This window comes from Paramormyrops kingsleyae, chromosome 10 (genome assembly GCF_048594095.1).
Source record: "Paramormyrops kingsleyae isolate MSU_618 chromosome 10, PKINGS_0.4, whole genome shotgun sequence".
NCBI lineage: Eukaryota > Metazoa > Chordata > Actinopteri > Osteoglossiformes > Mormyridae > Paramormyrops > Paramormyrops kingsleyae.
The window spans coordinates 29927853-29946573 of record NC_132806.1 but is presented as its reverse complement, the minus strand read 5'-3'; the positions used below and the strand labels follow the sequence as shown (position 1 = coordinate 29946573).

General features: G+C 51.1%; 2 protein-coding genes across 4 annotated transcripts in view; one reads left to right on the top strand and one right to left on the bottom strand.

Annotated features, from left to right (window-relative positions):
• macrod1 (mono-ADP ribosylhydrolase 1) overlaps nucleotides 1-11377 on the top strand; it is a 76448-nt gene extending 65071 nt beyond the window's left edge. For 2 of the 3 annotated variants that reach the window (XM_023838797.2, XM_023838794.2), the window contains 5 exons: nucleotides 2703-2824; nucleotides 3598-3628; nucleotides 7808-7881; nucleotides 8847-8928; nucleotides 10049-11377. In XM_023838797.2, coding sequence (XP_023694565.1) covers nucleotides 2703-2824; nucleotides 3598-3628; nucleotides 7808-7881; nucleotides 8847-8928; nucleotides 10049-10074 — 335 coding nt within the window. In that variant the 3' untranslated portion in view covers nucleotides 10075-11377. Of the gene's footprint in view, nucleotides 1-2702; nucleotides 2825-3597; nucleotides 3629-7807; nucleotides 7882-8846; nucleotides 8929-9570; nucleotides 9607-10048 lie in introns of all 3 variants that reach the window. The other variant, XM_023838795.2, reaches the window with a different exon arrangement.
• Nucleotides 11378-16472: 5095 nt separating this feature from the next.
• The window catches only part of LOC111857693 (uncharacterized), a 47939-nt gene continuing 45690 nt past the window's right edge, over nucleotides 16473-18721 (bottom strand). Inside the window, exon 46 of the mRNA XM_072717668.1 lies at nucleotides 16473-18623. Within this exon, the coding sequence (XP_072573769.1) occupies nucleotides 18393-18623 (231 nt within the window). The 3' untranslated portion in view covers nucleotides 16473-18392. The remainder of the gene's footprint in view (nucleotides 18624-18721) is intronic.

Sequence of the window (18721 nt, the reverse complement as noted above, 5' to 3'; positions counted from 1 at the left end):
CAGTGTGACTCTCCGGGACGGCTGCAGCCCGCTGGAGCGGCGGGTGGCCCAATTTCAATACACACCCCCCTCCCCGCTCGCCTTCATTAGCCGTCATTACGGGGATTAGCGGTGAAATCACCTGTCCCTACAGGAGGCCTTAATTGGAGGCTAACCGAATAATGTGTGGGCCAGGCGATGTGGCGTCTGCAGGACGGCAGCTGCCGGCGCAGGCTGGTGAAGGGAAGTGCTGCAGGGGTGCAGCGGTGCTGCGGTGCACACGACCTAAAGGGTAGCGTGCATGTGCAGACGTGTGTGTGAGAGAGAGAGAGAGAGAGAGATTGCTCCATGTCCGGGTGTTTGTGACACGGGCTGAATATTGTTATTACACATGGGCTCCTGGGCCTTTTCATGGAAATGGCTGCGTAGGAGCCTGAGAGGGAGCAGCACAAAGCGGCTTATTGGTGTGCGGCCGAGCGCAAGCGGGCAGCGAGAAAGTGGCGCGGCTCTGAGCTGCCAGGCGGCCAACAGGCTGCCCGCTCGCCGGCCTTTCCGTCCTGCCAGTTATTGTCCTCTCCTTTGTCCTGGGTGCTTTTCTGGATGACTTTCCCCCCCGCCCCACCCCACCCTGTCCCGCCCCGGGTATCCTGTGGGAGATGGGGGGGGGGGGGGCAGGCTAAACGAAGAGCACACAGGACGGGCAGGTCAGGTGGCGCTCAAGGCCAGGAGGCATTGGCTGTACCAAATTTTTGGCCTGTTTGTCCGCTTCAAAGAGCAGAGAACAGAGAAGGCCAGCGCTCGTGGGGGTGGGGGGGGGGATGGGGATGGGTCTCTGGCCTTTTACTGCCACCACTGGAGCATGAGAGAGAGACAGGAGGACAGTGGGGGTTTGCTGCAGGGCTTCACGGGGGGGGGGGGGGAGCAGACCCCGTGTGGTTTGTACGTGTCGAACGACGTGCGCTTACAGCTTCCCCGTCCTCCCGTCTCAGCGGCCCCCCAGCAGCGCCCCGGCTGCCGTCCTGACCTCTGCCGTTTGGCCGTTATGTTCTCCAACCTCTTCCCTCCCCCGTGTGTCTCCTAGCATCAGATCATACACGTAGGCAAAGACCCCCCGGCAGTGACACGATTGGCTGTTTTCAGGAGAAACGCCTCGTCACGCTTCAAGCTGCCCCCCCCCCCCCAGATCTGTGACTCTACGAATCATTTACCTCCCCCCAGCTGTCAGCTCTCATTTTACAGCCGTCGTCTCCACTCTGGTGTGTCCTTCCTTATGCTTCAGCTTCCCTCTCTGCGTCAGTGTGACTGTACAATAAAAAGGTGTTTCCAGCATTTCATATTAGCTATTCCAGTTATCGCCAAATGCATTTCCTGCAAGCCCACCACCCACTTCATACCGTTGCTGGACGTTCTGAGCACCTGCGGTGTTCAGGTGATGGCGCGTGTTCAGCGGTGGCGTTCCTCGTGTTTTGCGTTGCACTGGACCGCGCGGGGAACCGACACTGAGCTTTGCACCCTGAGGGCTTCCTGTCACGTTTCAGCTTGTAAGCACTTCATCAGTATGATAAGCATCTGGCGCTTTATGTTGATAAAGCAATAATGCAGTGAAAGGGACAGTCGGTAAATAAGACGGCTAATGAGAAAAGTATTTAAAAGTCAGCCCTGAGTCTGTGCCCTCCCGGGGTTTAAAATTAGGCAGCAAGTGACACACATAATGGCTGATTCTGCTCACATGCTACCTTCCTCTAATATTTCTATTTTCCAAGGAACATATTAGGAGTAGAATTACCCCTGTCACAGATATGTACAGGTCATTTCCTCTAATCTGTCTTTAATTTTCAGGTGCCGTGTTTAAGCGGCTGAGTGGGAAGCTTTGGGGACATTTTCTTTCTTTGCGGTTTGGGATTATACCGTATTTGTATTGAGATTTTAATTGGGTGTTGGGCTTGTCATGGGGTTCATAAGCTGCACAGAATGCCGTGTGCATCTCATCCCTCGGATGGTTTAAAGCAACATTAACGAAGTTCCCCGAGACACTGGAGAGCTCCCAGGAATCCGGCCCCACACTGGAGGAGCACACTGCTGTCTAGCTCCCTGGGTTTGGAGACCTGCCACTGGAACTGTATGGAAGTTGATTGTCAGGTCTCAGGTCTCAGGTCTGCCGGAATCGCTCCGGGATCCTCCTCGTGGAGCGGGCGGGGTGAATTCGGGGACAGCGAGCAGTTCCTGCTCCACCTGGCCAGCATGGGTGACTAGCGCGTTCTGTCTACCTGCTTCAGCACTTTGATACAAATCAGCTGTCACATGGTCTCTCCAACTCCCCACTGAAGATGGTCGTGTTCCAGTGTCGTTTCTTTCATCCCGTTCTTGATCCGTGTCCCCCCCCCCCCACCCGCCCTAGCAGCACTTTCCCAGTCCCTTACCCCCTTCCTGTCCCTGGCCCGTTCCTCTTCTCCAGCTTTTCACCCCTCCCTCCCGCAATCACTCCTCGCGGGTGATGGATGGCCGGGGGGTGACAGATAAAACAAACACTCTGCAGATCAATGCTGTAAACAGGAGCGGAGTGGAGCTGTAAATTAGCCCTGGTAACGGGACGAGCTGGCAGGGCAGTGAGGCTCTGTAGCCACCATATGCTGGGGGTGGGTGGGGGGGCACAAGATGATGGGGAGTGATGCAGGGTAGAGGCGGCCGACATGGTGAGCACTGAGGACCTTCTCACCCCACAGATGTGATCCACACCGTGGGGCCCATCGCCCAGGGCGGCGTCAGCCAGCGCGAGAGAGACGCCCTGCGCTCCTGCTACCGCAGCTGCCTGGAAGTGGGCGCGCAGAATCAGCTGCGGACAGTGGTGAGGGACGAGGGCTACCTTTTCTCGGGGGCGGGGCTCTGAGAACAACCCGGAGAGAGAAGCCGTTACGATGCAGCAGTGCGGGGGCACCCGAAATGTGTCACCGCCGAACATCTTACAATTAGCAGGTTCCAGCAAGTAACGTTAAATGGCTCCATTTGCTCGTTTGTTTAATAGAGGCCATTTCTTTCAGTATCCCAGTTTTTTGTATTAATGTTGACTATTTAAATTGGGTATTGTAGCAAGGCTTTGGGGAAAAAGGCATTGATTTATGTTGGGTGGTGCTGAAATAGGTCTTTGAAAATGTGTTTTTTTTGGCTGCACTATTAAAGAGGATCTGGGGAGGCAGGTTAACATGCATGGTGAGGGGTGCGGAAGGCAGGGGGGGTGGGGGAATGATAAGGGATCAGTCCAAGTGAAGAGAAGATGTCATGGGAAACGAAGGAGTGAGAAGTGTGACAGGACTGCTGTCCAGACGGGATGGACTGGGGGGGGGTTACACTGCCACACTGTCACATGCAGGAAAGACTGCAGCCCTGATGGGGGCGCTAAACTTTCCAGAAGTATATAATTAGTAGATCAGAAACCCCATTGAAGGCGACATGAATGAATGCGGAGTTGGCAGCCATACTCAGTAATGGTCCTTTAAACCCACGATAAAAGCTGCTGCTTATGCACCGTATCAAACACTGAGCGTGACTTTGAAAGCAAACCGCAGATTGGCTGCGATTTCAGCTCTGCCGGCGTGTAATTCCGCCCGTTTTCTCCCACAGGCTTTCCCGTGCATCTCCACGGGGGTGTACGGTGAGTTCCTGGACCCCGCCCCGCCCCGCCCCGCACTCACCACCGGCGCTGTGCACACTCACGGCTCTGCCGGTGCCACCTGGCTCGCATTCCTGCAGCTTCTGCAGGACCATCAAACATCTGCCTGGGAACGTTAACAACAACAAGTTGTGACCTGATTGTTAAGAACAAACACATAGAAAATAGAATTGAGTGATTTCTGGTTCCTAATGTAGGGAAGAAAGGCTTATGTGCATTTTTAAGGACTGTGGTCATGTTCACATGTTAACTGGAGGGGAATTCAGGACCTGGATGTGTGTGCCCAGAGGTCCGAGGTCAGGTGAGGCAGTTCGTGTCTCTCACCTCCCCATCTCACAAAGAAACATTACACCTGCACAAATAATAGCAGGTTTAGAAGTTAAACCCTGAGAAGTAAATGTCGAAAGTACTTGATTCAAAAAGATCGAGTGTAGACAGCAGGTATTTAAGTCAAGAGCGAGAATCTGTGGTCTGATGAAATGCTGTGCTGAGATTCTTCGCTATATTCCTTAAAGAGACATCATGAGTACATCATGTACACAGGTTAGAATGCGCCTCGTCACTTCAGACCAGGCAATCCATCTGAAGCTAAGCAGGTTTGGGTCTGACCAGTACTTGGTTGGGAGACCAACTAGGAAAGCTGGGTTGCTGCTGGAAGAGGTGTTGGTGTGACCAAGAGGAGAGCCTGTCCTGTGCTCTGTGTGGATCCCAGTGCCCCAGTGCAGTGACAGGGACCCTATGGCCAACAGGAGAGCCTGTCCTGTGCTCTGTGTGGATCCCAGTGCCCCAGTGCAGTGACAGGGACTCTATGGCCAACAGAAGAGCCCGTCCTGTGGTCTGTGTGGATCCCAGTGCCCCAGTGCAGTGACAGGGACCCTATGGCCAACAGAAGAGCCCGTCCTGTGGTCTGTGTGGATCCCAGTGCCCCAGTGCAGTGACAGGGACCCTATGGCCAACAGGAGAGCCCATCCTGTGCTCTGTGTGGATCCCAGTGCCCCAGTGCAGTGACAGGGACCCTATGGCCAACAGGAGAGCCCGTCCTGTGCTCTGTGTGGATTCCAGTAGTGACTGGGACCCTATGGCCAATAGGAGAGCCCGTCCTGTGCTCTGTGTGGATCCCAGTGCCCCAGTGCAGTGACAGGGACCCTATGGCCAACAGGAGAGCCCGTCCTGTGGTCTGTGTGGATCCCAATGCCCCAGTGCAGTGACAGGGACCCTATGGCCAACAGGAGAGCCCGTCCTGTGGTCTGTGTGGATCCCAGTGCAGTGACAGGGACCCTATGGCCAATAGGAGAGCCCGTCCTGTGGTCTGTGTGGATCCCAGTGCCCCAGTGCAGTGACAGGGACCCTATGACCAACAGGAGAGCCCGTCCTGTGGTCTGTGCGGATCCCAATGCCGCAGGGACAGGGACCCTATGACCAACAGGAGAGCCCGTCCTGTGATCTGTGCGGATCCCAATGCCCCAGTGCAGGGACAGTCTGTCCTTCAGATGAGATGGAAAATTGAGGTCCTGACTGTTTGAGGCCATAAAAGATCCCTGCGCCTCTTTTGAAAGCGTAGGGGTGGTACCCTGATGTCCTGGCTAAAATTGCCCACTGGGGCCCTATCAAATCTGCCCTCTTACATCCCCTGTATCTACCTGGTGAATTCTCTCTTGCCCCTTCACCACCTTAGCTACTGTGTGCTGAGTATCTTGGGGCTAAATGGCTGCCGTCGCATCACCCAGGTGGGGGCCACACAGTGGTGATTGAAGTAGCTCCCCTTTGGTTCTCTGAAGCGCTTTGGGTGCCTTGGAAAGCGCTATATAAATGTAACTCTCGTTCGTTATTGTGTAGTAGTGCCCTGCTCTCCTCATGGCTCTCTGCCTGCTCGCGTGTAACTGTGCTGGGTCACGCCGGCACCGCAAAGACAAAGCCGTAGTCAGGCACCCTGGCCCAGGGAACGATTAACAAGAGGTCTGGGCCACTTATCAGCATATTGTAGTTCTGAGAATTTTAATTAGGCAGTTGTTAATGTTTCGGATTGACTGTGGTGCTTATGTGTGGTTAATAATACTGACCACCCACTGAAGGGCATCACCAACTGTTAATGCACACGCCAAGTAAACAGTGAGAACTGGTAGATTCGCATTAAACTCATCTATCCTTCCATCTTCTAAATCAGTATTTCCCAGTCTGGTCCTCAGGGACCCGGAGACAGTCCACGGTTTTGCTCCTTCCCAGCAATTGGTAGGGAGCAAAAACGTGGACTATCTGGCAGGGAACTGGGAGGGAGCAAAAACATGGACTGTGGGTCACCGAGGACCTAAATGCTTATGCCGTACAGGATCATGAAGGGGCTGGAGCATACAGCACAGGGCACTAGACACGGGAGATCCCGGCTGGGATGCCAGGCCATTGCAGGGCACGCACACGCACACGCACATGCACACGCACACGCACACGCATCCACAGTGCCACCACAGCCTAGGTGCTCGTCGTCAGGCTGGGCAGGATTATCTGGCTCAACGCTGCCATCAGACCTGAACGTTCCAGCAGGTGGGCGACGAGCTGCTCACTTTGAAGCTGACAAAAGGCGTCGTCTTACCCATGTAATCCTGCCGGCACGTAAATCGGTCACACAAATTTAACCCTAATGATATACGTTTGAATATACTACAGTTTCCTGAAATTGCTGTTATATGTTCTACTAGGTGGAACCAATCATTAACAATTATTATTTTATGAGGATTATTTTCATTAATGTTTTATTCTGTTTTGTGCCAAGCTACCTAGCAGGCTAGTTTTCACTGATGTAGTGCAATACTGTAATTTGCCATTGCATGATATAATTGCTTGTTTTGCAATCAATTTAGCCAGTTAATAAGCAGTTATATTAAATTATAATCTCATGTGTAGCTGCGCATGTGAAGTGAAACCAGTGGAACTTATTGATAAGTTACCCGTTCTGCTTTATTGATAAGAGACCTAAAACAGGCCATGTGATAAATCGTAGTTATTTTTAAGCGACTGTTCCCAGAGTTACGGCTGCGGTGCAGGCGGAGCAGGAAGGGCAGAGCGGTGACCTCCAGGCTGTGCTGTTCCCCGGCTGCGTCCCCTTCGCTGATTCAGGCATTTTAGCGGAATTGCTCCAGATGTATGAATATGCAAAGCGGCCTCTTTGGTTAAGAGGCCCGGCTGGAGCAGGTGAGAGATGGTGGGGGCCTGAAGCCTCCCGGCTGCGCGGAGCGGCGTTCCCCCCCCCCAACATGCTCATCGCAGGGACGGACCCCCCTCCCGTCACACAGGCTGTCGAGCAGATGTTCTCCACCGGGCGCTCTGTAAACACGTCGCCTCTCGCACTGCAGCCCCCGGTTTAAATAGCGACCTGCCGTAACTCAGAGGGTTTGCCGGTGCCTGTGGCTCCGGTGCCAGCCGACCGGTAACCTGTTAAGCTCAGCATGCATTAAGCTCTCGGCGGAAGAGCCGGTGCTGGTAAACCGCCACCAGGCCTTCTGTGCGTGGCTGTGATTGGGGTGGGGAGTGTCTGTTCCCCTTCCCTCGTCGCATCATGTGCAAATCGCGTGGCCCTCGTGTTCGCCGGCACCCCCCACCCTGCATGCCGGCGTGGACCGGGCAGCCAGTGCCATCTGCTCCTTGCCACGCTGTCGCCGGCAATAACCGGACGTGGCACAGTGTGCCCTGATAGGTCCCTTCACCGCCGCTGCGCTCACTGCAGATCCGGGGCCCATCTGGGGTGGTGGCCAGAGGCTACAGCCATTTATGTGCTGGAGAAAACTTTAACACATGTTGTGATGAAGAAGCACATGTGTTTGATGCGGCTTCATGGTAAGTGGGGTCATCTGATCACATCACCCAGGCTGTGTTACCTGTCATGTGACTTGGGTGCATGTGATAGGTTGCTGTAAAGCCCCTAAAGCAGTGTTTCCCAATCCGGTCCTCGGGGATCCACAGACAGTCCCTGTTTTTACTCCCACCCAGCTCTCTACCGGTAGCAAAAATGTGGATGGTCTTGCAGGGAGTTTGGAGGGAGCAAAAACATGGACCGACTAGGTCCCCGAGGACTGGATTAGGAAACAGTGCCTTAAAGGCATGAGGAAGGTCACTGCCGGGTCCAGGGCTGTGCTAATGGCTGTGCTAATGGCTGTGCTCTGTGTGCAGGGTACCCCCCGGGCGAAGCTGTGGACGTGGCCCTGAGCGTGGTCCGGGAGTACCTGCAGGAGAAGCACGCACAGGTAGGGCACCCATCCCACACCCCCCACCGCTGATGCGGCCGTTGCTAGGCAGAGGACTCGCTGCACGGGGACGGCCTAACAGGAGGGCATGCAGCCAGCCCACACGCCTAATGAAAGCTGCCTTTTAATTGGATCTGGGTGGGACCTCGGTGATGACGATGTGCTCACCGTGAGGGGGGGGGGGTAGGCATGTGGGAGATGGCGCACAGACACGTCCCTCAAAGCCAGCTTCCTCGCGGAGCACGTGCCGATCGACTCCCGCTCCTCTCGCCACCCCTACTCTCTCCATCCCATTTTGCCCCCCCCCAGCCCCATCAGCCCTCATTCTGCTGCTCACTATTCACAGTGTTGTTCTCACTCCACAGATGTGTGAAATGACTAATTAAAGATACCTAATTAAAGATTCCTAATTAAAGTTCTCGTTTTCCACATCACTGCATGGCTTCTGGAAGTTTCTGGAAGGGGGGGGGGGGGTGGGGAGGAAAAACAAATTTCGGGGTAGTGGGGATTGCCTGTCACCGTGCAGCGTGTGGAGGAGCTGAAGCTGTTTGTGTTCGACCACATGTGGAGTCGGCGAGCGTCCGGCCTGCAGTTCCCAGTCCCGAGGCCAGTGACCCTCTGCACTGCTGCCGTTTACAGGCTCTGTTTAGCTGCTGCTGTCTGCCGGCTATCAGTAACTATGTGCTAACAGTGCTAATGGAGCTATGCTAGGCAGTGGGGTTCTTTACAGTGGACCGGTCATTAGCTTACCTCATGTTGTGTAGCGTAATGTAGCTTAGCATTATTGCTGTCATGCCACTGTGCTGGGGGAGCGGGGGGGGGGGGGCTTTTAGGTTTAGCTACACACAAAGTGGAACAGCATGGGGCCCCCGGAGGGAACCGGAGTGGCCCCCGTCTCCCGGCACGGCCCTGCCGGCCTCGCACCCCCTCATCCGCGGCTGTCGCTGTGTCCATCTCCCCAACAGCTGGATCGCGTCGTCTTCTGCGTGTTCCTGAAGTCCGACGAGGAGCTGTACCAGGCCAGGCTGCCGCTCTACTTCCCCCGCGGTGAGTCGCCAAACGCAGAGCCGTGCGTGCTGTCACACTGGACACAGCACCCCCCGGCGCCGCTGTCAGCCCTGTCACACAACATGCTACACAGACACTCAACCGCTCAGCCATCGCGGAGCTGCAAAACAGCACTACAGGATACGGCGACACGCTGTCCCCGTTTGATGGGACTTCTCCACCCAGCTCGCATACTCTTTAGCCGCACAGGGTCGCGGTGGGCCTGAAGGCTGTCCCCACAGTCCCAGAGCACGAGGCAGTGCAGTGCAGCACGTTAGCTCATCGCAGTGACTGTCATGCCACTGCAGTGTCTCAGTGGGGCTGAGCAGGAGGGCGGAGTGGCTGTGAAATCGCGGCGAGCGCAGGTGTTTTTTACCGTGGTCACATTACGGTACACATTAGCCCCGACCGGCAACGTAAAACATCTCGGCCACGCAACTGGGGCCAGAGTAATTACGTTTATTGGGCCCAGTAAATTATTCATGGAGGCTCTTTGCATATGAGTGCCGCTGTGTTTGCCCTCACTTATGCATATTCAGACAGCTGTGAATGCTGCTTTGAATGTATTACACTCCCATGTGTGTTTGCTATAGTTAATGAAATCACTGTTTTTATCTCCCCCCCCCCCCCATGTGACTGTAGCCTTTTGACCAATCTGAGAGCCCGATTCAGTGACAGGTAACCTGCATGGCCTGTAAGGTGTGCGCGTGTCATGGCTGCTGGATTAGTCGGCGTATTAGCGGCATTTATCTGGTTGGAGATGCACATTCAGCTCGACTAGCTCACTAACAAATCTGCGGCTGGTAAACAGCATGCTGCATATTTAGGGTGCTGAGTGACACCCACTGACTGAGAGATTCACACTGCAGCACTAACTGGGGGGTGGGGAGGAGCCGGCCGGTTGCTCCCGCTCTCGGAGACTGACTCGCCGCGCCGGTTGTTAAACTGCCGCCTCAGTCCGCGTCGGCTTCGGAAAGCTGTCTGCTCCCGGGCCATTGCGGGTCCTGCCACCTGACGCAGGGCGACTGACACGCCGAGCGGAGCGGCTGTGACACGTCGAGCGGAGCGGCTGTGACACGCCGTAATGAGAGCAGAGATGACGACGCTGTGTTTCCCACAGGCCCTCAGATGAAGAGTAAGCTGTGAAGGTTTGCCATGAGGAGGGAAGGATCCACTTATCGGCTGACTGCCGCAAACTCCTCCCCGCTCCTCCTCGCCCCCTCTGGCCCCCCCCCCCATCCAAATCCAAATGCCGATCACATTCTCAGCGAGATCCACCAGCGTGCAGAGCTCTATACGCCCATGAAATGTTTCTTTTTACCATCCTAGCATCACACAGTGCATCAAAGGAGAATCACTGTGGCCACAAGGGGGTGTGGTGGTGCAGGAGCACAGTGGCTCCTTTGCTCCAGCGTTACCACGGTAGACGGAAAACAGCTGACGGCTGCTCTGGTGCCAGGAGGAACCGACAGAAGTAAAATGGGAAAGTGGGATAAATTGGGTAGCTAGAGCACATGGTGGGATCTATACCATCTCCAGCTGTGCTGAGCTGTGTGTTTATGTCCGCATGTCACCATGGGTGAGGAGCTCGGCTAAAGAACGGAACAGCAATAAAGTGCGATTCGCATCTCCCAGCTCTGCACAACGGTACTGCTTTACGGCCACACGGGCCCAGAGGCTCATTATAAGATATAATCATTCAGTAATGTATTTTAATTATGTTAAGGATACCATTGTGATCTTTGGAGTTGATAGAGATGGGTGTGTTATGTAAACGATACGTTGTGGGGAACAGATGTCCCCACAATGGTCTAAAAACCTGCTAAAATGTCCCCGTGAGGGGAATCTCAATTTTATAAGGGTCTGTGATTGCAATCGAAAAACTAAAAATGTCTTGTATTATGTTTGGTTAGTTATGGTTAAGATTAGGGCTGGGTAGGTGGTTAAGGTGTGATTAAGGTTTTTCCCATAGAGATTAAAGGAGAGTCCCCACAATGATAGGAATACAAACGTGTGTGTGTGTGTGTGTGTGTGTGTCTTGGACTGTTCAGTTTAATGGTTTCTTCACTCCCCCACAAATCTGCTTTCTCTTCTTAACCTTGAATGAAACAAGCCCCCCAGTAACCCTGTCGTTCTTGCTGCAAACCTGGGGAGCCTCTTCATGCATACATGCGTATATACATTATTGGTTGCAAAGAGGAATTCTGGCACCTCACAGACTCCCTCCACATCTCATCTCTGTTTTTGTCTTGGTAAGTTTAACATTTCTTATTGGCAGGAAAACTGTGAGTAAATGCAGCTGTGACATGTATTTATATGCATGTGATTCGCAGTGAGACAGAGTAACGCAGTCCTGACATTATACACTGATTACGGAAGGAAATGAGGTGACCAGTTTAATGATAATTGAATAACTCAGCCGCTAATAAATCTGTGTATAATGCAGTCACACTGTGTCTCTCGAAAATTAATTGTGGGGTGTTTGGGATTGCCCCCCTCCCAGCCGTGAGAATTTGCGGGGGCCCATCAGTCTGAGCGGCGCAGGTGTCAGCCTGTCTGCAGATTGAGCCATGGGTTGGTACACTCTGCAGCCTGAGCTCCATTACCGGGGGGGCAGGTTAGAATGGGTGGGGGGGGCAGGTTAGAATGGGTGGGGGGGGGGGGGGGGAGTGGCAGGGCGCAGCAGGATTCAATCACAGGAGCAGAACAGCAGGGAGGATGCAGTACCATGGGCTGGGGGAGGGGTGGGGGGCAGGAGAGAGAAGCGATGGGGGGTGACATTTAATGGGGGGGGTTTGCGAAATGAAAATGGCTCTTTAGCTGAATCCAGGACGAGATCAATGTGCTGATTTACTGTCTGAAAGCCTGTCACCAGACAGGGAAACAGGGGCAGTGATGCAAGGGGCGCAGGGGTGAGGACACGCCTCCTGGTGGACGTGGAGGGGTGGTACACCAACGTGTGTGTGTCTGCTGAAACCTTCAGCACATGTGTGAACACTTTAGGTGCATTGTGGGGAGTCAGGGTCCATGTGTTTGTGTGTGCATGTGAGTGTATATGCACGTGCGTATATGTATGTGCATAGGTACACACGTGTGTGTATGTGTGCCTGTATACAGTAGGTATGCATGTGCATGTATGTGTGCGTGTGTGTGTGTGCCTGTGTTCATGGGGGGCTCACATATCAGGGTCTGGCAGATACATATGCAAAAGCACACAGCCACACAAACATGCACAGAAACACATGCGTGGCCCCTGCCCTTCACCAGTCAGAACGTGTGAGGCACACCGGTCTGCGTTCTCTTCCAGCATGCTAAGAAGCTTTCCCGACATAAACAGGTGCATAGACTGCTCTGCAGCGCCATTGTGGAAATGCAGGCACCAGTTCGAGCCCCCGGACCCCTGGGCCTTTCTACAGGCACCCCGGACGCGGTGCGGTGCGGCACGGCGACACCCTGAATCCGCACAGAGACCACGTCGTGAAAAGCCGCTAGCCTGAACACCCGGCCTCTGGACAGGGTACCTGCTGGAAATGAGAAGCACGTCATCGCATGTCATTGCCGAGGGATCCATGCACGCCTTCGATTTCCTGGACTATTTTATTCAAGTCAAAGATTGAGGGCAGAGGTACTTGTGCGATGGATGTCGGAAAAAAATGATTCTGGTATAAAATAAGCTAAAATCGGCATGTGACTTCTCACCTATGACAGCGGCTTTTTTTAAATACAGGTGTGTGTTGCCTGGTGCACGCGTACACAGCCGCCAGTGGGCCCTGCTGGGGCTTCGCACGGATCCGGAAGTAGCGCTTCCCGGCCCCTTCGGCTGATCCGGTGCCGCCGGTTCCCGCGCAGCGCGGGCACGAATTCAGCGGCGCGGCGCGCCGTCCTGTACTTTGTCTCCGCCGCTCCCGGTTCTGCATAAAATATTAAGTGTTAAAAAAGCAATCTACAGTCATTTACTATCTACACAAAACAACAGCAGAGCTGATCAAACTACTTCACTGACCAGTAAACAGTCTATATATCCCTAAATTTGAGGAGGGGGAGGGGCGACCACAGCACGTTCCTGCGACCGTCCCAAGTTTTGTTTTATTTTATTTTTATTTTTTATTTTGAGTGTTTAATGTATTAAAAAGGCTGGGGTAATGAATTATAATCTTTAATGCACGGAGCGATCGATACTGGGAGAGAATAAATCAGCTTTTTACTCGGCGCGTCGGAGGCTTTAATACACTGGCGAGAGGAAGGTGGGGAGAGAGCGGGGGGGGGGGGGCTGGAGGGGGGGCGCTGATGTAGGTACACTGCAAGAGAAACAGAGGTCAAGAGAGGCGGGGAGTGCGATGCAGAAAAGAGGGGAAAGAGAGGTTGTGTGGGGAGACTGAAGGACAGTGGGAGGGACGGTGTTGCCATGGGACCGGGGACAGGCGACCGAAAGTGAGACGCATTCAGGTTTTTCCTTGAGGGACAGGATGCGAGGCGCTTGTGCCCTAAATACTGTATAAGTGAATAAAGTGAAGCGTGTGCATGTGTGCGGTGACGGCCTCGCGTATCGGAGCCCCTGCTCACGTGCTTCACGTGCAGCCAGCGGCCCTCCTGTGGTGCGCGGGGATCGGGGGTCTTTTTCCGAAAGACCTCAGATTCTCAGACTTTAAAAGAGTCGAGACGAGGCTCTCAGGAAGCCAGGCTGCAACATCGTGAGACTGCTCGTTTTAAAAAGCTTTCATAGACACAGAATGATAAGTAAATCTTGCCCGTTCTCACGCTTTTTTGCCTTGAATTTAAAAAGCAAGCCCATCTGGCCCCATTGTTCCTGGGCTTCTAGAAGGTTTTTTTGTATCATAGTATGTGAGCTCAGTGGAGCGATGCCCGAAGGGAGCCGGCGTGCATGCATGTGTGTTTGAGAAGGGTATGCAGCTCCGATATGCATTCACAGTAGCCAGTCAAGCTTAGCTAGTCAATAATGGAGAACTCGGTGTTTTGGGAAGCCAGGATTAAACTTTGATGGTGAAGGCAGGAAGAGAGCAGTGGAGCTGGGGAGGCCTGCACCGTTAACGTCACATTATTTCTCACGTTTCATTATTTAATGTCCTGGAGGGAGAGGGAAAACAACCCACATTTACGTTTCCTCCACAGCTGTCCTTCTTTAATGTTTAACACTGTGCGTTCTGTGTGTGTTTTTGGCTGGATGTAAACACTGATGTTGTAGTCTGTCAGTGTACTGTGTGCCTGTGTGTTTGTTTTTGAGTGTATGTAAGTATTGGTACTGTAACCTCTGTGTAGACTCTACAACCAACTGCGATATGACCAGTCTGGAGTTTGCCATTTATTCAGGTTTTGATTTGTCTGTATACAGTGGCCCTCAAAATTCGAACTTAATCTGTTCAGATCGAATCCTAAAAAGTTTGAGTTCTGATCGAATTTTCCCCATAAGAAATTATGGAAAACCAATTAATTGGTTCCCGGCCCCAAACAATTACACCTAAATATGTTTTTTTTTTTTTAGCATTTAAACACAAAATGAACCGGATAAAACAAGAAGAGCATATACTGTACTAAACACATCTAAGCACATTTATCAAAACAGTAATTTTTAACGTAAGAAAATAAATGTATCCAAACAATTTGTAAAGTAAAAAAAAAAAAACAATGTGTCCTGCCCCGATCGTCTGCTCCTTCCGTGTGCCACGCCCCCTCGTTAACCCCGTGTGGAATCCCCATGTGATCAGCTGTTTCTGGTTGTTGTCATTAGTCCTCTGTATTTAGTCCGCGTTTCAGTTTGTTTCCCCAGTCCGGTCATTGTATTGTCTGTCTGCGTTTTGCCTGCCTTACCTGTAATTAAACCCCGTATTCCCCGATACCCTGACGTCTGCGCCTTTGTCTCCGTTCCGTCCTCATTCAGCACGACAATATTATTATAATTAAACGTATTAATGGTTTATTATTAATATTAAAATAATTAATAAGAAATCTTTATTTTTAAATGTATTTTATTATATAATAATAATTGCTGTCACTGTTTATCATTGTCTAAATGTATTTTTACTGTCTAAATATATGTATTCAGTTAGTGTAAACATGCAGGATGCTATCACAGCCAATGCGAGGCTGAGACTGAAGCGTTACCCTTTGTTTCCGCTGAGAGACATGCCGCGTGACTCATTTCCCCGCGCGTACAAGTTATCTTAGATCGGCGTTCACGGTTTGACTTCTGAGATTTAGATTGGTTCGACTTTTAAGAAATTCGAGTTCTAATGAGCTCGAGAACTGTGGTACCACTGTATTTTAATTGACTGAAAGCCCATGTACCATGAGATATACAGATAAAACCTTAATTAGCAAACTAATGTGCTGCTAGATTCCTCTTTTGGTCACAGTTAGAGGTCCACTTAGAATCCAGACTTATGCCGCTTTTCCACTGACATTCAGGAACCGAGCCAAACTGCAGAAACCATATACAGCGCGGTTCCAGCTCGCTTTGGTGTTCCACCGCTGAAGGGTCGGCTCGGTGAAGGCGGGGTTTGGAGGGTGATAGTCATGGAAAACCGAAAATACGTTTATTTACTGTTCACACGGTGTACATTCACAATGTGCAAATATATATATATATATATGTTTGTTACCATATGCTAATTTCCACTAGCTCATCTGTGAGAATTGTGGTGTTATACAAGTATCAAGTGCTTGCAGCCTTAGCTTGTGCTTGCGGCCTTAGCTTATGCTTGCGTAAATTTGCATTACAAATCCATTTCGTTCAGCAGTTCTATAATACTTCTTAAGCAGGAAGTTGGGATTTTTCTTGGTGGCAATGGAAAATTGCTATTAGCGTAAGAGAATGCATTGAAAATGACTAACATGCACAAGCGAATGGCTGTGTGTCTCCTTCACCATTCAGCCTCTCCCTCCATATTGAGTGCCCTTGGTTGCGAGAGACCCTTCTGAAAACAATCAGCTGGCTTTAATAACTTGCAAGGTTCCCCAGGCGAGACACCTGCCCATCCCAATAGTGTCAGCAGTCCATCAGCATAACCCCAACACTGACCCCTGGTGGCTGAACAGGGAATGTTCTGGTCATTCTTCCTCCAGTTTTAGGCTTGGGAGCAGCCTTCAAATTATATTAGAAGTGAGTGTCAAATTAACACCCTCGATTTTAAAGAGGCTTTTAGGAAATGGGTGTGAAATGTTCTTCTCTCTACCCAATATCTTTTGTTATGCAATTCTAAGGTGACAAATGCTTAAAAACCTGATGTACCCCATCAGTTTCCAAATGGCAATTGTTTTATATTATTGAATGTTTATTGTTTGTATATTAGAATTATAAGCATCAGTCATTGCCATAGTTCTAATTGTAATTCACAATCTAGATTTTTTACCCCTGATCAACTGAAAAGCTCATTGTATGTAGGTGCAAACCCATCAGCCACTTAAGATTAATTCATATAAATATCAATAATTCATTAATTCATATAAATAATCTAAACGTATTTAATAGATTAACTCACCGAAAACACACTAAAATATAATTTTGTTCCTTTTCCATGGATCTCAGAAATGGTTCAGTGAACTTTATTAAATAAAAATTCCCAAGTTTATTCATTTCTTTTCCCTTTTTTGGTTAAAATTCTTTATACAGAAATACCATCAGTCCGGTAAAATTAACTTGACATAATAGTTCAGATTTTAAAACATCTTTATGCAAAATAACAAACGCATTAACATCTTTATCAGTTCAATCCATCATCATGTCATTTTCACAAACTTTTTTTTGGCTGTGCAAACAATCAGCATTGTTTACCTTTCCTGCAAATTATAAAACATTTAGAAGCCCATTTAAAATGAAAATTAAACTTAAAAACAATCGCTGAAGACGACAGCAGTAACTCCAACCAAATGAAAGAAGCAATGTAATAAAACTGGATACATTCAATTGGAGCAGGATTTTTGCACATGTATAAACCGACAACAGTTATATAAAGCATGACAGGAAAACTGCAAAGCGGTGGCCTCCCGCTGCAGTGGTACTTTGTGGCGAGAGCAATGTGTGTCAAAGGCTACAGTGATGGACACCACGTTCACCCCAAAACCTGCTTACAGGGCAGGTCACATGATCAGCAACCACGTCTGAAAAGTCAGGTGGGTAACCCACTACTCCGGCAGGCAGGGTAATCGAAACAGATACAAATACAAAAAGTGAAAAACAAAATCAATAAGTAAAAAAAAAAGTCATCTAAGCGATTAAAGCTGTATTGCAAGTTTTAAAGAATGAATAAATCAGTTTTTCAGACCAAAAGATGAATGAAAAGTGTTTTTCAAATGCATTGGTGTATCAGTGCATTGGTCATTCCCTGACCCCTGACCCCGCAGGATGGGCGACCTGACTCTTCTGGCACATCTCCTTTTTTTGTTCTTGGGTTTCTTGGGTCTTTAGTAGTTAAGCACTACGACTGAACTCCAATCAGCTCAAAGTGATGGCTCACAGCCATCCGTCGGCTCAAAATGAGGTTCAAGAAAAAAAAACAAAGAACGTATCAAATTTGTATATAAAAATCCATCTATATTCAAAAAGACAACTTTAGTGCCATAAGGATACTTTTCATGTTCTGAATACTTGATTTGTAAGGACTAAAATACTTTCTTTTTTTTCCCCTGTGCTTGCAATACTCATACAGTAAATTTTGGTTTCTTGGTTGGAAGAGAGTCTCAAGGCTGCGGAGAGACTACCATGTGAGTCCGTGAGGAGCTCTCCTTCCTAGGAGACCCGTCGTCTGCTGACTGAACCCCCGGCCCGGCCCTGCGGTCACCAGGGCTCTGGGGGGGCGCCCTCTGACTCAAAGTTTGGGCAGCAATGGGCGATTTCGAGACAAACGGGTCACTCAGACCTTTGTAAACATGCTCTGCTGAGGACTGCACTGGAGGCTGTGAAATGAGATGGGGGTGGGGAGGGGGGGCATTATACCAAAACAAGGGAGTAGGGGGTCAAAATCCAAGATTGATATAGGAGGGAGAACCAAATCCGTCATCCTGGGGGGGGGGGCGGGGGGGGGAGACACTGCAAAACAAGGTGCCCCTATTCGCCATCTACCAGTGTGTAAAATACAACCCCCTCCCAGCCCTGAAGATCTGTGGTTCTGAAACAACCGTACTGCCTGTGGGCCCTAGGATCGTCACCCCTGAGGGCACGGGACAGACGGCCAGGAAGTGCTGAACTGAGTCCCCCCCCCCCCCCACAAAATCCAGCAGCCCTCTGTCTCTCTGCTGGGTCTTCAAGTGGCTGCTCCTCCATCCTCTTTATGGTTTCATCCTGGGAAAAAGCAGCCCAGTTTGTTCATGCCCTGGGTGGCCACCACCAGGCCCTGGTCCAGGATCAGTGCTCCTCCATTCCTGCACAAAATCACTCTGTATGTGTTGGGTTGGGTGAGCTGATCCTGGAACAGCCTTTGGGGTGGGGGGATGTCAGCAGGTTCCTACTCCTAGCTCTGGGCCGTGGGCTCTGAGCCGGCGGGAGCCACTCGTGTCTTGCTGGTTCCCACAGTTGGGGCCTGTGGAACCGCAGTGGAGGACGAAGAGGAGGAGGACGACGAGGAGGAGCTGCGTCGCGTCTCCACACCCGTGCTGGTCATCTTCATCTTGCGGCGCTTGGCCAGGGGAGCGTTGTCCACACTCTTCAAGAAGAAGCCCTCACGCTTGCCCTTATTGAAGGCCTGCCGGAGAAAAGGGACCGTGAGGAGGCGGAGGAGGCGCAGAGTGCGGGGAGATAAATAATGGAGGCAGAGAGAGAAGGAGGTGGGGGATGGATGAT